The sequence below is a fragment of the Bicyclus anynana genome, chromosome 14 (assembly GCF_947172395.1).
Source record: "Bicyclus anynana chromosome 14, ilBicAnyn1.1, whole genome shotgun sequence".
Classification (NCBI taxonomy): Eukaryota; Metazoa; Arthropoda; class Insecta; order Lepidoptera; family Nymphalidae; genus Bicyclus; species Bicyclus anynana.
This window is the reverse complement of record NC_069096.1, coordinates 13674887-13690247: the sequence shown is the minus strand read 5'-3', so window position 1 is coordinate 13690247 and position 15361 is coordinate 13674887. Positions and strand designations below refer to the sequence as shown.

Below are 15361 nucleotides of genomic sequence, written 5' to 3'. Positions count from 1 at the left end.
AAATGCCAACCCTGAACCATAATCATTCCTTACACAAAATTAAATATGTTTTCGCTCGGAAACCCCGAGGAGACTACGGTAAATAGGCGAGTTCGCGGAATATTCGGGAAAATTCTCGGTTTTCTGTATACCCGCGGGCAAAGTTTGGTTAGGGAATTCTTAACACAGAAATTGCCTTATTTAAATAAAGGGCCTTAACATGGTTAGGTGGATAAAGAGACTTTACACCGCAGTTTACTGCTAATTATGAGTGTATAGTTGAAGTGAAGCCGCGGTAGCCCAGTAGATATCTCCTCAGCCTCCGATTCCGGAGGGCGTAGGTTCGAATCAGGTCCGGGGCATGCACCTCCAACTTTTCAGTTGTGTGCATTATATGAAATTAAATATCACGTGTTTCAAACGGTGAAGGAAAAGATCGTGTAGAAACCTGCATACCAGAGAATTTTCTCTGTTCTCTGCGTGTGTGAAGTCTACCAATCCGCATTGGGCCAGCGTGGTGGACTATTGGGTTAACCCCTCTCATTCCGAGAGGAGACTTGAACTCAGTAGTGAGCCGAATATGGGTTGCTAATGATGATGATTATGATTTGAAGTGAAATTGTGTTTGTCTGTGATAAAATCTCACCTTTTTTATTGTTTACAAGTTAGCCCTTGACTACAATCTCACCTGATGGTAAGTGATGATGCAATCTAAGATGGAAGTGGGCTAACTTGTAATTAGGAGGATGAAAATCCACACCCCTTTCGGTTTCTACACGGCATCGTACCGGAACGCTAAATCGCTTGGCGGTACGTCTTTGCCGGTAGGATGGTAACTAGCCACGGCTGAAGCCTCCCACCAGCCTGACCTGGACCAATGAAGAAAATCTCAATCTGCCCAGCCGGGGATCGAACCCAGGACCTCCGTTTTGTAAATCCACCGCGCACCACTGCGTCACGGAGGCCGTCACCTCGTGAGATTGTAAAAATGGTCGTTATAATGGCCTGATTAAAATGCTGTTAAAGATGTAAATTTTTATATGTGAAAACTTGTAATTGTCTGTAATTAATTTTTATTTTTAACCGAGCTGGAAAAAAGGAGCAGGTTCAATTACACGCGTATGTTTTTTTAATTTTGTTACCTCATAACTTCCTAAGGTAAGGGGTAAGCGATGCCCCGTGCGCACGACTTCATACCCGCGCATTCCTTCCTCCAGTTGCCCGCATATCATTGGAGTGTCATCAACGAACGTGCTAAGCTGTAGAAGGGCAGGGTATTCTAAAGGCCATAAAAACTTACCTATGTGTAATTCCCCTGGCTTCTAAATGCCGCATGCCCAGGGCTACCTGCAGGGCGTACTCCCTCATGGTGGCGCCGTCCAGCTGTAGAGCCGGTTCAGCCACGTAGTGGTCCTTCGAGCTCTGGTCAGCGTTCATGTACAATTTGTTCTCGATGCTTCCACACGAGAGGACTTGCTCTGGGTCTGAGTCGCTCAGGTTTGTGTATTCAGCTAAAACAAAAGTCAAAAGTCAAAATTCATTTGTTTCAATTAACCTTCATTCGCAAGAGACAAGATCCCCAAGACTGTGATGGACCTGCCAATGTATAGCTTTAAGCAATGTGTTAAAAAACATTTGCTTATTCGAGGTTACTACAGGTTGATGAGTTCCTTAATGATAAAGATGCTTGGAGGCCGTCGGATCAGCTTCCATCTTCACACAGGAAGTAAAACTATAAGAAATTGTAATGTTGTCATCATATTTAAAAGATATGGCAAATATTCTTTAAAAATAATAAAGTATACTTTAGACTACACTTTATTTTACACCGTGTTCCCACAGGAATGTGAAATGTGAGGAATCTCAACAGCCTGGAGTTGGAAATCCTGTTTTCCCTGTGCCTCAGAAAACACAGGAGTTGAGAATCTTTAGTAAAAATTTCTTCAATATATCCTATACCTGAAACAGAACTCTATAAACTTGTGATCCCAAACCACAAGCTACGTATATTTATAATCTATACTAACGGACAATTGGTTTGTAAATAGGAGTAAACGTCTACCTACTATAAGCTACCTTCCTGCCAAATTTCAAGTTTGTAGCATGAAAGATGAAGGACTTAGTTACAAATTTGCGAGAGCCTTTAGACCTCTTTAATCCGGCCCGGGCTCCAAATTGATTTGTTAAAGACTCCCTCGGCTCTTCGTACTATGTGCCCCGTACTGTGTGCACATAGTACGAAGAGCCGATGGACGTTGGGGTCCCAAAGTGCTTGAATGGCGACCCCGCACTAGTATGCGCAGTGTTGGCCGACACCCCACCAGGTGGACTGACGATATCAAGCGAGTAGCAGGGATTCGCTGGATGCAGGTGGCTCAGTATCGTGAAGTGATTGGAAGTCCCTACAAAAGGCCTATGTCCTGCAGTGGACGTCCATCGGCTGATATGATGACATCATCATCATGATGATGTCAAATTTCAAGTTTGTAGCATTCAAAATGAAGGACTTTCATACAAACTTGGGAGAGCCTTTAGACCTCTTTAATCCGGCCCTATCGCAAAATCCGTTATTAGAGTATACCTACTAACTATATACTACCATCCTGCTAAATTTCATGTTTGTACGTCCAGAGCGAATCGAGATTTCGTGAAACAAAATGACCTTTCGCATTTATATTAAGATAGATACATATAGATATATACGTCCCTAGATGAAGCGAAGTGAGGTACAAGTGGATAATTGTAACCATTTCTAATTATCAAAGTTCAACCATTACCCAAACACCAGACAAATGTTATAACCAAAATGTAATTGGAAATTTTAATCACAACGAGAGTTACGCGTTTGAAATTTTCGTGTTTAGGTATTAAATTAGCGATGAAGACCGTTCACGGCACAAGGAGAATTATTAAAAGTACTTATATAATGGCCCAAGAGCCTGCAATCGCCAGATCTTCATCATTTTATAAAGCTGATTTGCCAGCTCATGCTTCTATCATAAACTTACTGACATCCTGTGGTTTCACTCGCGTAGTACCCGTACACGTGTAAAAATGGGGTTAATATATATCCTATGACATTCACAAATAACGTGGCTTCGTATTGGTAAAAGAGTTTTTTAAATCAGTTCAGTAAATCCAGAGATATGCCCTATATTCTCATAAACTCTTTAAAATTAATATAGTTAATTAGTATAGATAAGTAGGAAACTATGGCGTGTAGACCATGGTGGCTGTATGAAAAAGCAGATATAAAGAGTCCTCAAAATTCAATTCAAAATTTATTCATTTCAGTACTCAGTACTCAGTTTACAAGCACTTTTGATACGTCAGTTGACTCCATCCTCCATCGTGTACGGTCGCTGGCCATTTGGAAAAGTTGCCTTCTACAGTTCCCAACAAAACATTTTTTTTTCATATTATGCCGAGGAAAATTTATACATATATTATAATTAAAGCCTAAGATTTATATATCCTTGAGGGCCTGGATTCTTGAAAGCTATCTCTGTTCTTTACCATGGTTACCTTTGGAACATGGGATGACAAGCTTTATATAATCACAACAAGGTATGGCTCTTCTTTGAATGGAAAAATAAATAAATAAAGAAGGTCTGGCGATGACAGGCTCTCAATCTATTAAATTCACGAAAGAAACACTAACTGGTTGCTTTTGAATTCAAATTATACATTTCTAAAGTTTCTTTTGTAGGATAGAGGTTAGAGCTTTACATCGTTATTTGATTTGGTACGTATACAAATTGATTTCATCTAAGAACTTGCACAAAAAGAAGGTCAAACGGTTCTTGGATAGATATAATAGAACTAATTTTATAATTTCTCAATACATATTTGAATGTAACTAGCTGACTGAAAGAGAATGATTGCGATTAAATATTTAGCTACCGTTTTATTTATGAAATACTAGCGGACGCCCGCGACTTCGTCCGCGTGGAAGTAAGTTTTTCACAAATTTCTCGGGAGCCATGGATTTTTCCGGAATAAAAAGTAGCCTATGCGTTGATCCATGCTATAATATATCTCAATACTAATTAATAATTCTAATTCAAGTTCGGTAATTCGGTTTAGTAGTCGAGGCGTGAAAGAGTAACAAACATTCATATCATCAAAATCATCAGTTTTTGCAAATCTCGGGAAACCATGGATTGGGTTGAACACTGGGTTTTTATCTTTAAATAAACTATTATTATTATTATTTCCATTCCAAATTTCAGCCAAATCGCTTCAGTAGTAGCGGCGTTAAAGAGTAACAAACATCCACACATCCATACAAACTTTCGTGTTTATAATATTAGTAGGATCTGAAAAATAGCTATTATTTTTGTTTTTTTTTATAATTATTTACTTAGACTATAAACTGATTTCTACACACCTAAAATACATATCTATGTAGTTATATATCTAAATTCGAGTAGATAAATAACCACTGTTTAATCATAACCGCTATTTACTTATATTATATTGCTCCAGGATTTCGATTGAAATATTCATGATACACAAAGTTTCGAGGCCAGTCTTGAAACTAATGCTTCGAATAAATATATTAAACAACTAAAAGTTTGAACAAGGTTCATAAATTAAGCATACTTACCTACCCACTGTAAAAACACATTGATGTATAAGTTGAGATTGAAGAAAAACATTCAGTTTATGTTTGTTGTGTTCTATGTTCATTCATAGTACCACTCCACAGCGGGCTAAACAAGCATTTCAGCTTCCTAGGGCTAAAGTATTTTTTTTTAATTTTTGTTTGTTACGAGTACTAGCTTACTATAGAATAAAATGTAAAATTATTATCTATACTAATATTATAAAGCTGAAGAGTTTGTTTGTTTGTTTGATTGAACGAGCTAATTTCAGGAACCACTGGTCCGATTTGAAAAATTCTTTCAGTGTTAGATAGCCCATTTATCGAGGAAGGCTATAAGCTATATATCATTCGTAGACGTCAGCTAGTATAGATATAAAAGGTTTAATTCGTAAATAGTTTAAACTAAAATAATGACCTCTATAAAATGAAGGAGGTTTTATTCGTAAATAAATAAACTCATCAAGTCATATCTCAGACCAATTATTGTATAATACCTGCCTTGCTAGACGTTACTTTTCTGTCAAAGTATATGATCAACGATCTAATGCGATTATAAAAACAGTCTGTATAGAATCGATGTTAAATAGTTGTAATCGTGTCCGTCAATTAAAGAGCTCCGTAAAAATACCTTTTTGTGTAATTGAATTGTGTAAAAACGGGCAAAAACTTCTAGTTTAGTTTAAGATATATACCAAATCTAAGCTCATTTTCCTCAGAAAATGACAGATAATTTTGTTCGTGACTATGAGTGCGATACAGGTCCTTCTATAATTGGTCTGAGAGTCAAATCGTCATCATAGGTGGGTACGAGTACATATTTTAATAAGCCCTGATTGTTTGATATAAATTTAAAATTGGAACGAAATGCAGCGTTGTGGAATGCTTATTTTTTTTATTTGATTTTTATTGAGTTGCGAGCTGCGACTGCAAAAATAATTTTAACATTGAATACTGTACTGAATTATTTTATTTTCTCGCAATCATAGTTAAAAGTATAGTGTAACACGTGGGGCTAAACCCATTAAGAACTCGTTTTCTATTTAGCGGTATTCATACAGCTCGTGCCCTAAAAATACCTCGTATAAAATGGGTAGTTTTAGCCCCTCGTATAACAATGTACTATTACATACGTTTTTACTGTAATTCAAAATGTATAAATAACTATTTGCTATGGTGATCTTGACAGGCGCGTCATATTTACTTTGAGATAATTTAGACAATTTTTAAAATAAATTTAAATTGAAGCAATATGGTACAATTGCTATGGTGATCTTGACAGGCGCTTCAAATTTACTTTGAGAAAATTTAGACAATTTTTAAAATAAATTAACGTTGAAGCAAAATGATACAATTGCTAAAAAAATGTTGTCAGGCGGCGAAAATTTTCATATTGGGAAATCTCTGACGTTGAGCTGGAAAGGTTAATGGTTTGAGTAGACAGCGGATGGGATAGGCATTGACAGTTGGTTTTAAACCAGCAGTTGCTATCAGGGATTTTCACGTGCAAAGTTTCAGGCGTCTGCTAGTTTTTAACCGACTTCCAAAAAGGAGGAGGTTTTTTTTTATGTATGTCCAGCGATAATTCCGTCATTTATGGACCGATTTTAAAATTCATTTTTTTGTTTTGAAGGGTTCGATTCCAGGGTGGTCCCATTTTTTTCATGTCAGGGTCTGATGATGGAATCCTGGAGAAATTGAGGGAATCTTTCGAAAATTGTAGTGACGGTTAGTGCGTTTGTTAGTGTTTCCCTATGCTATTTTTTATTAATGTATTAAAATACCCGAAACAGTACAAAAAAAATGTGAACCGTCACGGGACGCCTGGCAGATGTGAAACATCGATATTATTTTGTAACTTTCAGCAATGTGTTAAAAAACATTTACTTAGTCGATGTTACTACACTATTGATGAGTTCCTTAACGATAAGGGTGCTTGGAGGCCATTGGATCAGCTTCCACATTCGCACAGGAAATAAAACTATAAGAAATTGTAATTTAATTGTTATCAATTGTAAATTATAATACTGTATGACTTTTTCAAAAGAGCAACTGTTGAGTTTCTTGCCGGTATCTTCTCAGCAGAACCTGCCTTCCGAACCGGTGGTAGAAGCTTTACAAATAGTCAACTGACGTGTCAAAAATGCTTGTAAACTGAGCCTACTTGAAATAAATGAATTTTGAATTTTGAATTTTAAAAGTTAAACAAATGTATACACTACGGAGTATACACAATAGGTATCCGAGCTCAGTGTAGCGAGAGAGATGGCTTAACGCCGGATCGAGAAACGCACAGTCGATTGCGCATGGCGACGCGTCGCCACACCGTACACACTACTGCATATAGACTGTATATATATTCCATCATATAGCGACGCGTCACCACGGCATGCGTCGCCACGCCAAAAATCAATTTTTACGTGCGGTTACAGATGTTTCACATCAAAATACGAGTATAACATGTGCCCAGTATTATCAACTTAGGGGGCGTTCATAAATTACGTGAGGTGTTTTTTCGAAATTTCTGTAAGATTAGATGAGATTTGATCCCCCCCTAAAACATCTCACGTAATTTATGAACGCCCCCTTATTTAAATGGTCAACTGCTGGGCCAGGCTCCTTCTTTATAGTAGAGGGGATTTAAAGCTACGATCACCACTTTGTTTTAATTCGTGGGCTAGGGGTCATTATTTTCAGTCTGTAACGATCAATAATGTTAATGATAATAATTGTAACCGGGACATGGATTGCAATACCGTTAACATCCCATCATCCTCATTAACAATCCATAATCGGCTCACTGTTGAGCACGAGTTCTATCAGAATAAGAGGGGTTAGGCCAAATGTGGATTTTCAGACTTCACACGAAGAGAATTAAGAAAATTCTCAGGTATGCAGGTTTCCTCAAGATATTTTTCTTCACCGTTTGAGACACGGTATTTATTGCACATAACTGAAAAGTTGAAGTTGAGAGAGCATGCCCCGGAGCGGATTCGAACCTACGCCCTCTGAATCAAAGACAAAGATCATATCCAATAGGCTATCACGTCTCTCACTCCCCACCTCCGGGCTTAAACTACACAAGCAAAAACATGCATATTTTTTATATCGCAGAATATACGACGTATCTCGTGAAGAGAAGTAGACAAATCTCCCCCCCTCTCCCAACGCAACGCTTTTGGTTGACATTTGTTCATTTCTCTTCACGAAACACGTTGTTTGGATGCATGTTAGGCCTACAAGACTCGAACCCAGGGTCTAGTGATTATAAACTTGATGAGGTTCACTCACTGTCAGCCTCTGAAGGTCGTCCATTTCCCTCTGGATCTGACACCACCTCCTGTATTCTCTGGACATCTATGTTCCTTTTCCCTCTTGCTCTTCGTAATAGTGACAGAAGATCCCCTCTCGGCGCATGCTCTAATAAAGCTAGGAGTGGTGGTCTCAAGGTACAGCAAGCCACGAGACGGATCACGTGTTTGTGGTACCCCACGTGTTTCAACATGGCGATCTCGCGCATGAAATCTTGCATCTCTTCCTCGCTTGCGTCATCTGTAATATGAGTGAATGTATAGCTATATTCGTATGCTCGGAGTATCTCTGCGTAATCGAATCAGGTCCGTGGAAGAACCAAAGTCAACGACATAGCTCAAAGAGTCGCAGGGATTCGCTGGATGCTGGTGGCTCATGATTGTGATGTTTGAAAGTCCCTACAAAAGGCCTGTGTCCTGCAGTGGACGTCCATCGGCTGATTTGATGATGATGATGACATAATGATATTTTATATACAACGTGTCCCAAAATTCAACGATAAGCGGGCGCCAAAAGATTGACCTGCTCATGAGCACTTAAGGAAAAATAATAAAAAAAATATACCTAAATTTTTTTTTTAGTTACAAAATAAATTTTAAAATTCTTTGAAAATTTACACCTTGTATGATATTTTGAACTACCGCAGCTACAATTTCTTAAATATGCTTAAGATTTTTTTTGTATCGGAACCTAAGTAGTACTACTATTCACCACAACTCTTAAAAACACCACAATGCCCGCAGTTTTTACACAAAAAAAAATCAAAATATTTTTTTTCCCTCAAATTTTTAAAGATTTTTACTTTCAGTCTACTTTGACTCATGGTCTTGCAAAAAAAAGTATGAACACCGCTATGGCAAGTTATTTTCAAAGTTGACGCAACTAATCAAGATTTCAAAATAGTATAATACCCTAGGATAACTAGTCACAAAAAAAAATATGCGTACCATTTGTAAACAAGAACCAAATTTCTTAATTGTTCTTGTTGTTAGTAATAAATTTTACTATGTTCCAAAAATGTGTTTGTTATTTTAATTACACAACATTAAAGTAAATGTTCGAATTGTTTTCCACCGGCATTAATACAGGCACGACATCGCCTTAAAAACGACCGTTTTATTTTTCGCGCATATCTTCTAGCATTGATATGTGCCGCAGCCTGAGTGATTTTTTGCCGAAGCTCGTCCAATGTCGTAATCGGTTTTGCGTAGATCCTGTCTTTGAGACAACCCCAATAAAAGAAATCCAGGGGGTTTAGGTCGGGTGATCGGGGTGGCCATAGGATAGGACCAAGTCGCCCGATCCAACGCCCCGGATACTCGTGGTCTAGGTATTGTCTCACAGGACGAGCGTAGTGAGCTGGGCAACCATCATTTTGATACCACATATTTTGAAGGTCGCTTAGGGGGACGTCTTCTAGTAATTCTTGCAAATCATTTTGTAAAAAGTTCAAATAACTGTCCCCATCTAAGTTTCCTTGTAATTCAAAAGGCCCAATCACTTTTCCATTTAAAATGCCCGTCCATAAGTTGACCTTAAATTGATATTGGGATTTGTCTTCTCTCATCAGGTGCGGATTCTCATTGCTCCAGCTGTGTAGGTTGTGAAGATTTAAATAGCCATCTTTCTTGCAGGTTGTTTCATCCGACCATAGTACTTTATCCAAGAACTGAGGATCTTCCCGATGCTTTTGAAGCATCACTCGGCAAAATGCGATCCGCAGTGGATAGTCCCGTGATAGTAACGTTTGTACACGTCTGTAATGATATGGGTGTAGCCGATGACGTTTTAGTATTCGATGTGCTGAACTTTTTGGGATTCCCGTAGCTGCTTCTATGGCACGCACTGAGGTAGTTGAATCAATGTTTATTTCATTGAGAACTTCTTCATCGCATTCCGATCTAGGTCTTCCAGCGTTTCTTCTAGCTGACGGCAAACGACCCTCCGAAAACGCTTGATGCACATTCATAAATACCCGATAATCTGGATATCTTTGAGCGTTTGGGTACCTTTCTCGATACAATCTGCTAGCAGCGTTAGCATTGCACCGACATTCTCCATAAATGAGATGCATGTTAGCGTATTCCATCGGCGTGTATGGTTGCGGCATGATAACGCTAAACAGTCCAAAATACACCAAAAGTCCAATTCACAAAACACAGGCACAGTCCAAAATAATGCCAGGTCAGTTCAGTTTGCAGATCACTTAAGTCCAGTCCAAAATGCAAAGCCAAAAGTCGTTAGTACGAGAGCCACGTCAATTGAATACGGAAAGTTGCGCAGTAAACAAAGGAGCAGAGCGTACTGACTTGCTGGGAACAGGATTTTCTTTACCTGCATCATTGTCATTCAACAAAGAACATCTGTCTATCCCTCTCTAACGTATACTTATCGCTATCTTTCTCTCTCTCTCTCTCTCTTATTTTTAAATGTTATCGTTCGTTCCATTAAAATTCTAGGAAATTGCAACGTATGACTCACATCATTTTGTGCATAAAGTAAAAGTGATTTCTAGGAGCAAAAACATTTTAGAAATTTAGTTCTTGTTTACAAATGGTACGCATATTTTTTTTTGCGACTAGTTATCCTAGGGTATTATACTATTTTGAAATCTTGATTAGTTGCGTCAACTTTGAAAATAACTTGCCATAGCGGTGTTCATACTTTTTTTTGCAAGACCATGAGTCAAAGTAGACTGAAAGTAAAAATCTTTAAAAATTTGAGGGAAAAAAAATATTTTGATATTTTTTTGTGTAAAAACTGCGGGCATTGTGGTGTTTTTAAGAGTTGTGGTGAATAGTAGTACTACTTAGGTTCCGATACAAAAAAAATCTTAAGCATATTTAAGAAATTGTAGCTGCGGTAGTTCAAAATATCATACAAGGTGTAAATTTTCAAAGAATTTTAAAATTTATTTTGTAACTAAAAAAAAAATTTAGGTATATTTTTTTTATTATTTTTCCTTAAGTGCTCATGAGCAGGTCAATCTTTTGGCGCCCGCTTATCGTTGAATTTTGGGACACGTTGTATAGCCGTATTAAAAATGGAATGAGACAATTCAACCGGTTAATACGAGTGAAATATCTGCGTAGTGCACAACTTTCATTTCCTGGCCATCTTTACGCAATACCTAATTGTTAAGCACGAAATTCATTATGCATGTAAAATGTACTAACTGATTTTAATCGATTGTCATTAAATGTCGGCATTTTGGAATCATGTGTCTCGAAAGAAAAATCCGATCCGATCAGTGTAAGTGAACCACGCCGGAATTAATTCCCACTCGTCGTAAGAGTAACACAGATGATTACCAGACAACATCTTAGCGGCGATCGTGGTGGTCTCTGCCCCTGGCACGTCCAGTTTTTCCACGTGCATCCTTCCGAACGCGCCGCTGCCGATCATAGCATGTGAACTACGCCTGAATCAATTCCCACTCGTCGTAAAAGTAACACAGATGATTACCAAACAACATCTTAGCGGCGACCGTGGTAGTCTCTCTCCTTGGCACGTCCAGTTTTGCCACGTGCATCCTTCCAAACGCGCCGCTGCCGATCATTGCATGTGAACCACGCCAGAATCACTTACCACTCGTCGTAAGAGTAACACGATAATTACCAGACAACATCTTAGCGGCGACCGTGGTAGTCTCTCCCTCTGACACATCCCCTTCCGTCACGTGCACCCTGCCGAACGCGCCGCTGCCGATCAGTGCATGAGAACTACGCCTGAATCACTTCCCACTCGTAAGAGTAACACAGATGATTACCGGACAACATCTTAGCGGCGACCGTGGTAGTCTCACCCCCTGGCACGTTTAGTTGCGCCACATGCACCCTACTGAACGCGCCGCTGCCGATCATTGCATGTGAACTACGCCTGAATCAGTTCCCACTCGTCGTAAGAGATGACACAGATGATTACCAGACAACATCTTAGCGGCGACCGTGGTGGTCTCTCTCCCTGGCACGTCCAGTTGTGCCACGTGCACCCTACTGAACGCGCCGCTGCCGATCAGTGCATGTGAACTACGCCGGAATCAATTCCCACTCGTCGTAAGAGTAACACAGATGATTACCAGACAACATCTTAGCGGCGACCGTGATAGTCTCTCCCCCTGGCACGTCTAGTTGCGCCACGTGCACCCTGCCGAACGCGCCGCTGCCGATCAGTGGACCCATGTGAACCCGCGCCGGACTCACTTCCCATTCATCAGTCTTCACACCTTCTGCCTAGATACGTGTCAAATACAAATAACGAAGATGATCGATATTTGATAAACATCGATGTCATAATCGAAATCTCAATATCGATGTTCGATATTCATCAGAAACCGGACATCGGTTTTATTATTATAATTTTAGTATTGCTAATTAACAAAATAATAAAAAACAATGAAGACGTTCGTTTATTAAATACTTTATTTAAAACATCTTCTATATAATAAATAACAGACTAAATTATGAGTAATCGGTGTACATACATAAAAAAAAATACCGACCGAATTGTGAACCTCCTCCTTCTTGAAGTCGGTTAAAAATGGTATCATCCGTTCGGGAGCTATGGTACGACAGACAAACAGACAGACAGACACGTCAAACTTATAACACCCTACTTTTTGCGTCAGGGGTTAATAACTCCGTTTGTTATTCTACTACTGTTCGGAGGGTATTCTCCACTTAATGACTAACGATATAGTTATCATATAAAGGTAGGAATTTAGCATAAAATCATAAAACTTACTTTGAACTCTTTATGAATATAAAGTGGGCTTTCCTGCACTCGGTGCAGGGCGGAAGGCTCGCCGTTACTGTTGAAGAAAGAGTTCAAAATTAAGTAAATTGTCAATTAAACCAAAAATTTTAATGGCGTTTTTTATTTAAATCATATTTTTGGGGTCCCAAGTCCCACTGGATGCAGACATCTCAGCATTGTTGTGTTTGGAAGTCCCTACAAAAGGCCTGTCCTGCAGTGGACTCTATCGGCTGATATGATGATGATTTTCAAAAGCCCTTTCATTTGAATTTCATATCATGGGAACTGTATAAAAATAACTGTAACCGTATCCGTGGCACAGTGTAACGCGATTTACAAGACGGAGATCCCTGGGTTCAATCCCTGGCTGGGCCGACTGAAGTTTTCTTAATTAGTACATGTCTGGCTGGTAGGAGGCGTCGGCCGTGGCTAGTTCTTACCAGCATAGATTATCCGCCAGGTGATTTAGTGTTCCGGTACGATGTTGTGTAGAAACCGAAAAGGTTGGTTTTCATCCTGCTCCTAACAAGTTACCCCGTTTCCATCTTAGATTGCATCATCACTTATCAGGTGAGATTGCAGTCAAGGGCTAACGTGGAAATAATAAAAAAAAACTGTTCCACAGTATTTAGAAATCTGCTTTTTTGGTTTACAGTGACGTCACTTAGCTAACCATGCATTGTCAATTGTTATCCAAAGTAAACGTGAATGCAAATGTATCAAGACGTACACACACGTACGTTCTAAGGGTTAATGTGCTTAAGTTTTCTATCATCGCAAAAAAGTTCACATCATTGGAGTATAGCGTTGCTACATTGAGGGCACCGTTACTAGCCGGTATGCGCAACTAGTATAGTGAAGTGAAAACATCGGCAATATATTAGCGATATCGATAAATGTATAACATTTTATTTATCGATATCGATTTCATCAACATCGTGAGTTGAGTAAAATATTATCTACAAAACTTATCTTATCATTTTTATAGATTTGATAGTAAAGTAAAAGACATTTAGTTTAGTTAGTTACTGTAAACTTCTATTTCAAATTGTTGTTTTAAGGACCAAGTACTCTTAAGTATAGGCTATTTACGTAAATGCGATTCTTAATCTTGTAAAAATTGTCTTCTTTCAGAAAGTTTCAATTTCTTCTCCCATATAGGTGAGCTAAGGCCTGTCCGATAATTATTGGGCCATTAAACATAGGCTGCTGATGATGAACTATAGCTCAAGATAAAAGTGTTGATATCACTTCAATCACTATCAAATACCTAAATACTTAACGAAGTTGCACAGAAAATGCAACTGCAATATGTATTTTGGTCTTTGTATCAACTACAATAAAGATCTGTCAAAGGTAATCAAGAACTAGATAATAAAATGTTATTGAAGTTATATTAACATGTGTTTCAAACACATGTTAATATAACATAAATTTCTACGTATTAGCTAAAGTTTTAGTGAGAGATTTTATTTAAACTATTTGTGCTTGAACGATACCATATCATGTCTTTGTACTCGTATGTATTATTTAATTTGATGCTTTATAAGATATAAAATTAATTACGTAAAAATAATTAAAAAGAGCAATTAAACAAATGTATTGAGAACAACATTGTATAAGAATATATTTTTCAATCGAACTTATCGATATACATTTTTTTATGTACATTCGACTTTCCCCTCACTATGAACATGTCATAGGTCACATCCCGCGGCCTGTGTGACGTAACACGTTACGTAAAAGTGATTTACTCACTGGCCGTTCACACGCACAAACCAATCATGCCTTTTCGTAAAAAAACTCACAATCCATTTTAAACTCTACCACTCATACATAAAGCAGGATATTCACTGTAGGCTTGGAAGCTTTTTGTTTTAAGAAGTTGGGTAGTTGCGTTTGGTAAAGTCAAAGTTACAGAAATCTATGACTTATTTCGTTGCAACAGAGCTGTTTCTTTTTTGTACAGGTGCAAATATTATGCGAATTTCGTTCACATAAGCATAATGTATCCAATCGGCTACTTTAATCTTAGTTATTGCATTGGCTTAGTTTTCCTTCTATCTTTATTACTATCATGCGATATGACATCGTTCACGTATTTTTTTGTGTGTTTGAATCCCATCAATTCAAATACACCTAATGGCAGTTCAAATTCACAAACTATACCTATGTTAATAACAAATAGGTAACATACAAGCAAACCAAAATAAAAATGTAAATCAGCGCTAAACATGTTGTACATGTCTATATTATTTAGTCTTAGTTAGTATAGTACTAAATAGTTTTATTAGTATTTTACATATATATTGTAGTTTTAGTACAATTGATAGGGTTTTGCTAATCCTTTGGGCTACATCGATTATTTTCGTTCTCCTACAGATTTCTTCGTTCCGGTTTTTATCCTTCAGAGAGACTCTTAACATCCCTCTCCATAGCTCGCTGAGCGACTTTAAATTTGTAGATAAGGCCAATCGTCAGTGTCCACATTTCCGCTCCATACGTCATCACAGGCAAGACACACTCCAGACGCCCTCCAGCTAGATCAGAGTTCCCCAATCATTTTTGTGTCGTAGACCCCTTGCCATGTTTCTCCGTGTTGGGTAGACCCTACTTACCTGTATTTTTACAGGTAAGTAGGGGGGGGGGGGGGTTACATAGTATGATGTAAGTAAATAGGTGCCCACTATCGTGGACCCCCATTTTCAT

At 38.3% G+C, this 15361-nt stretch overlaps 1 protein-coding gene across 1 annotated transcript in view; it reads right to left on the bottom strand.

Annotated features, from left to right (window-relative positions):
• Positions 1-15361, bottom strand: part of LOC112048766 (proto-oncogene tyrosine-protein kinase receptor Ret-like) — a 139333-nt gene that overhangs the window by 4761 nt on the left and 119211 nt on the right. Inside the window, exons 9-12 of the mRNA XM_052885553.1 lie at positions 12641-12707; positions 11976-12129; positions 7877-8137; positions 1280-1490 (exon numbers count right to left, since the gene is read on the bottom strand). Coding sequence (XP_052741513.1) covers positions 1280-1490; positions 7877-8137; positions 11976-12129; positions 12641-12707 — 693 coding nt within the window. The remainder of the gene's footprint in view (positions 1-1279; positions 1491-7876; positions 8138-11975; positions 12130-12640; positions 12708-15361) is intronic.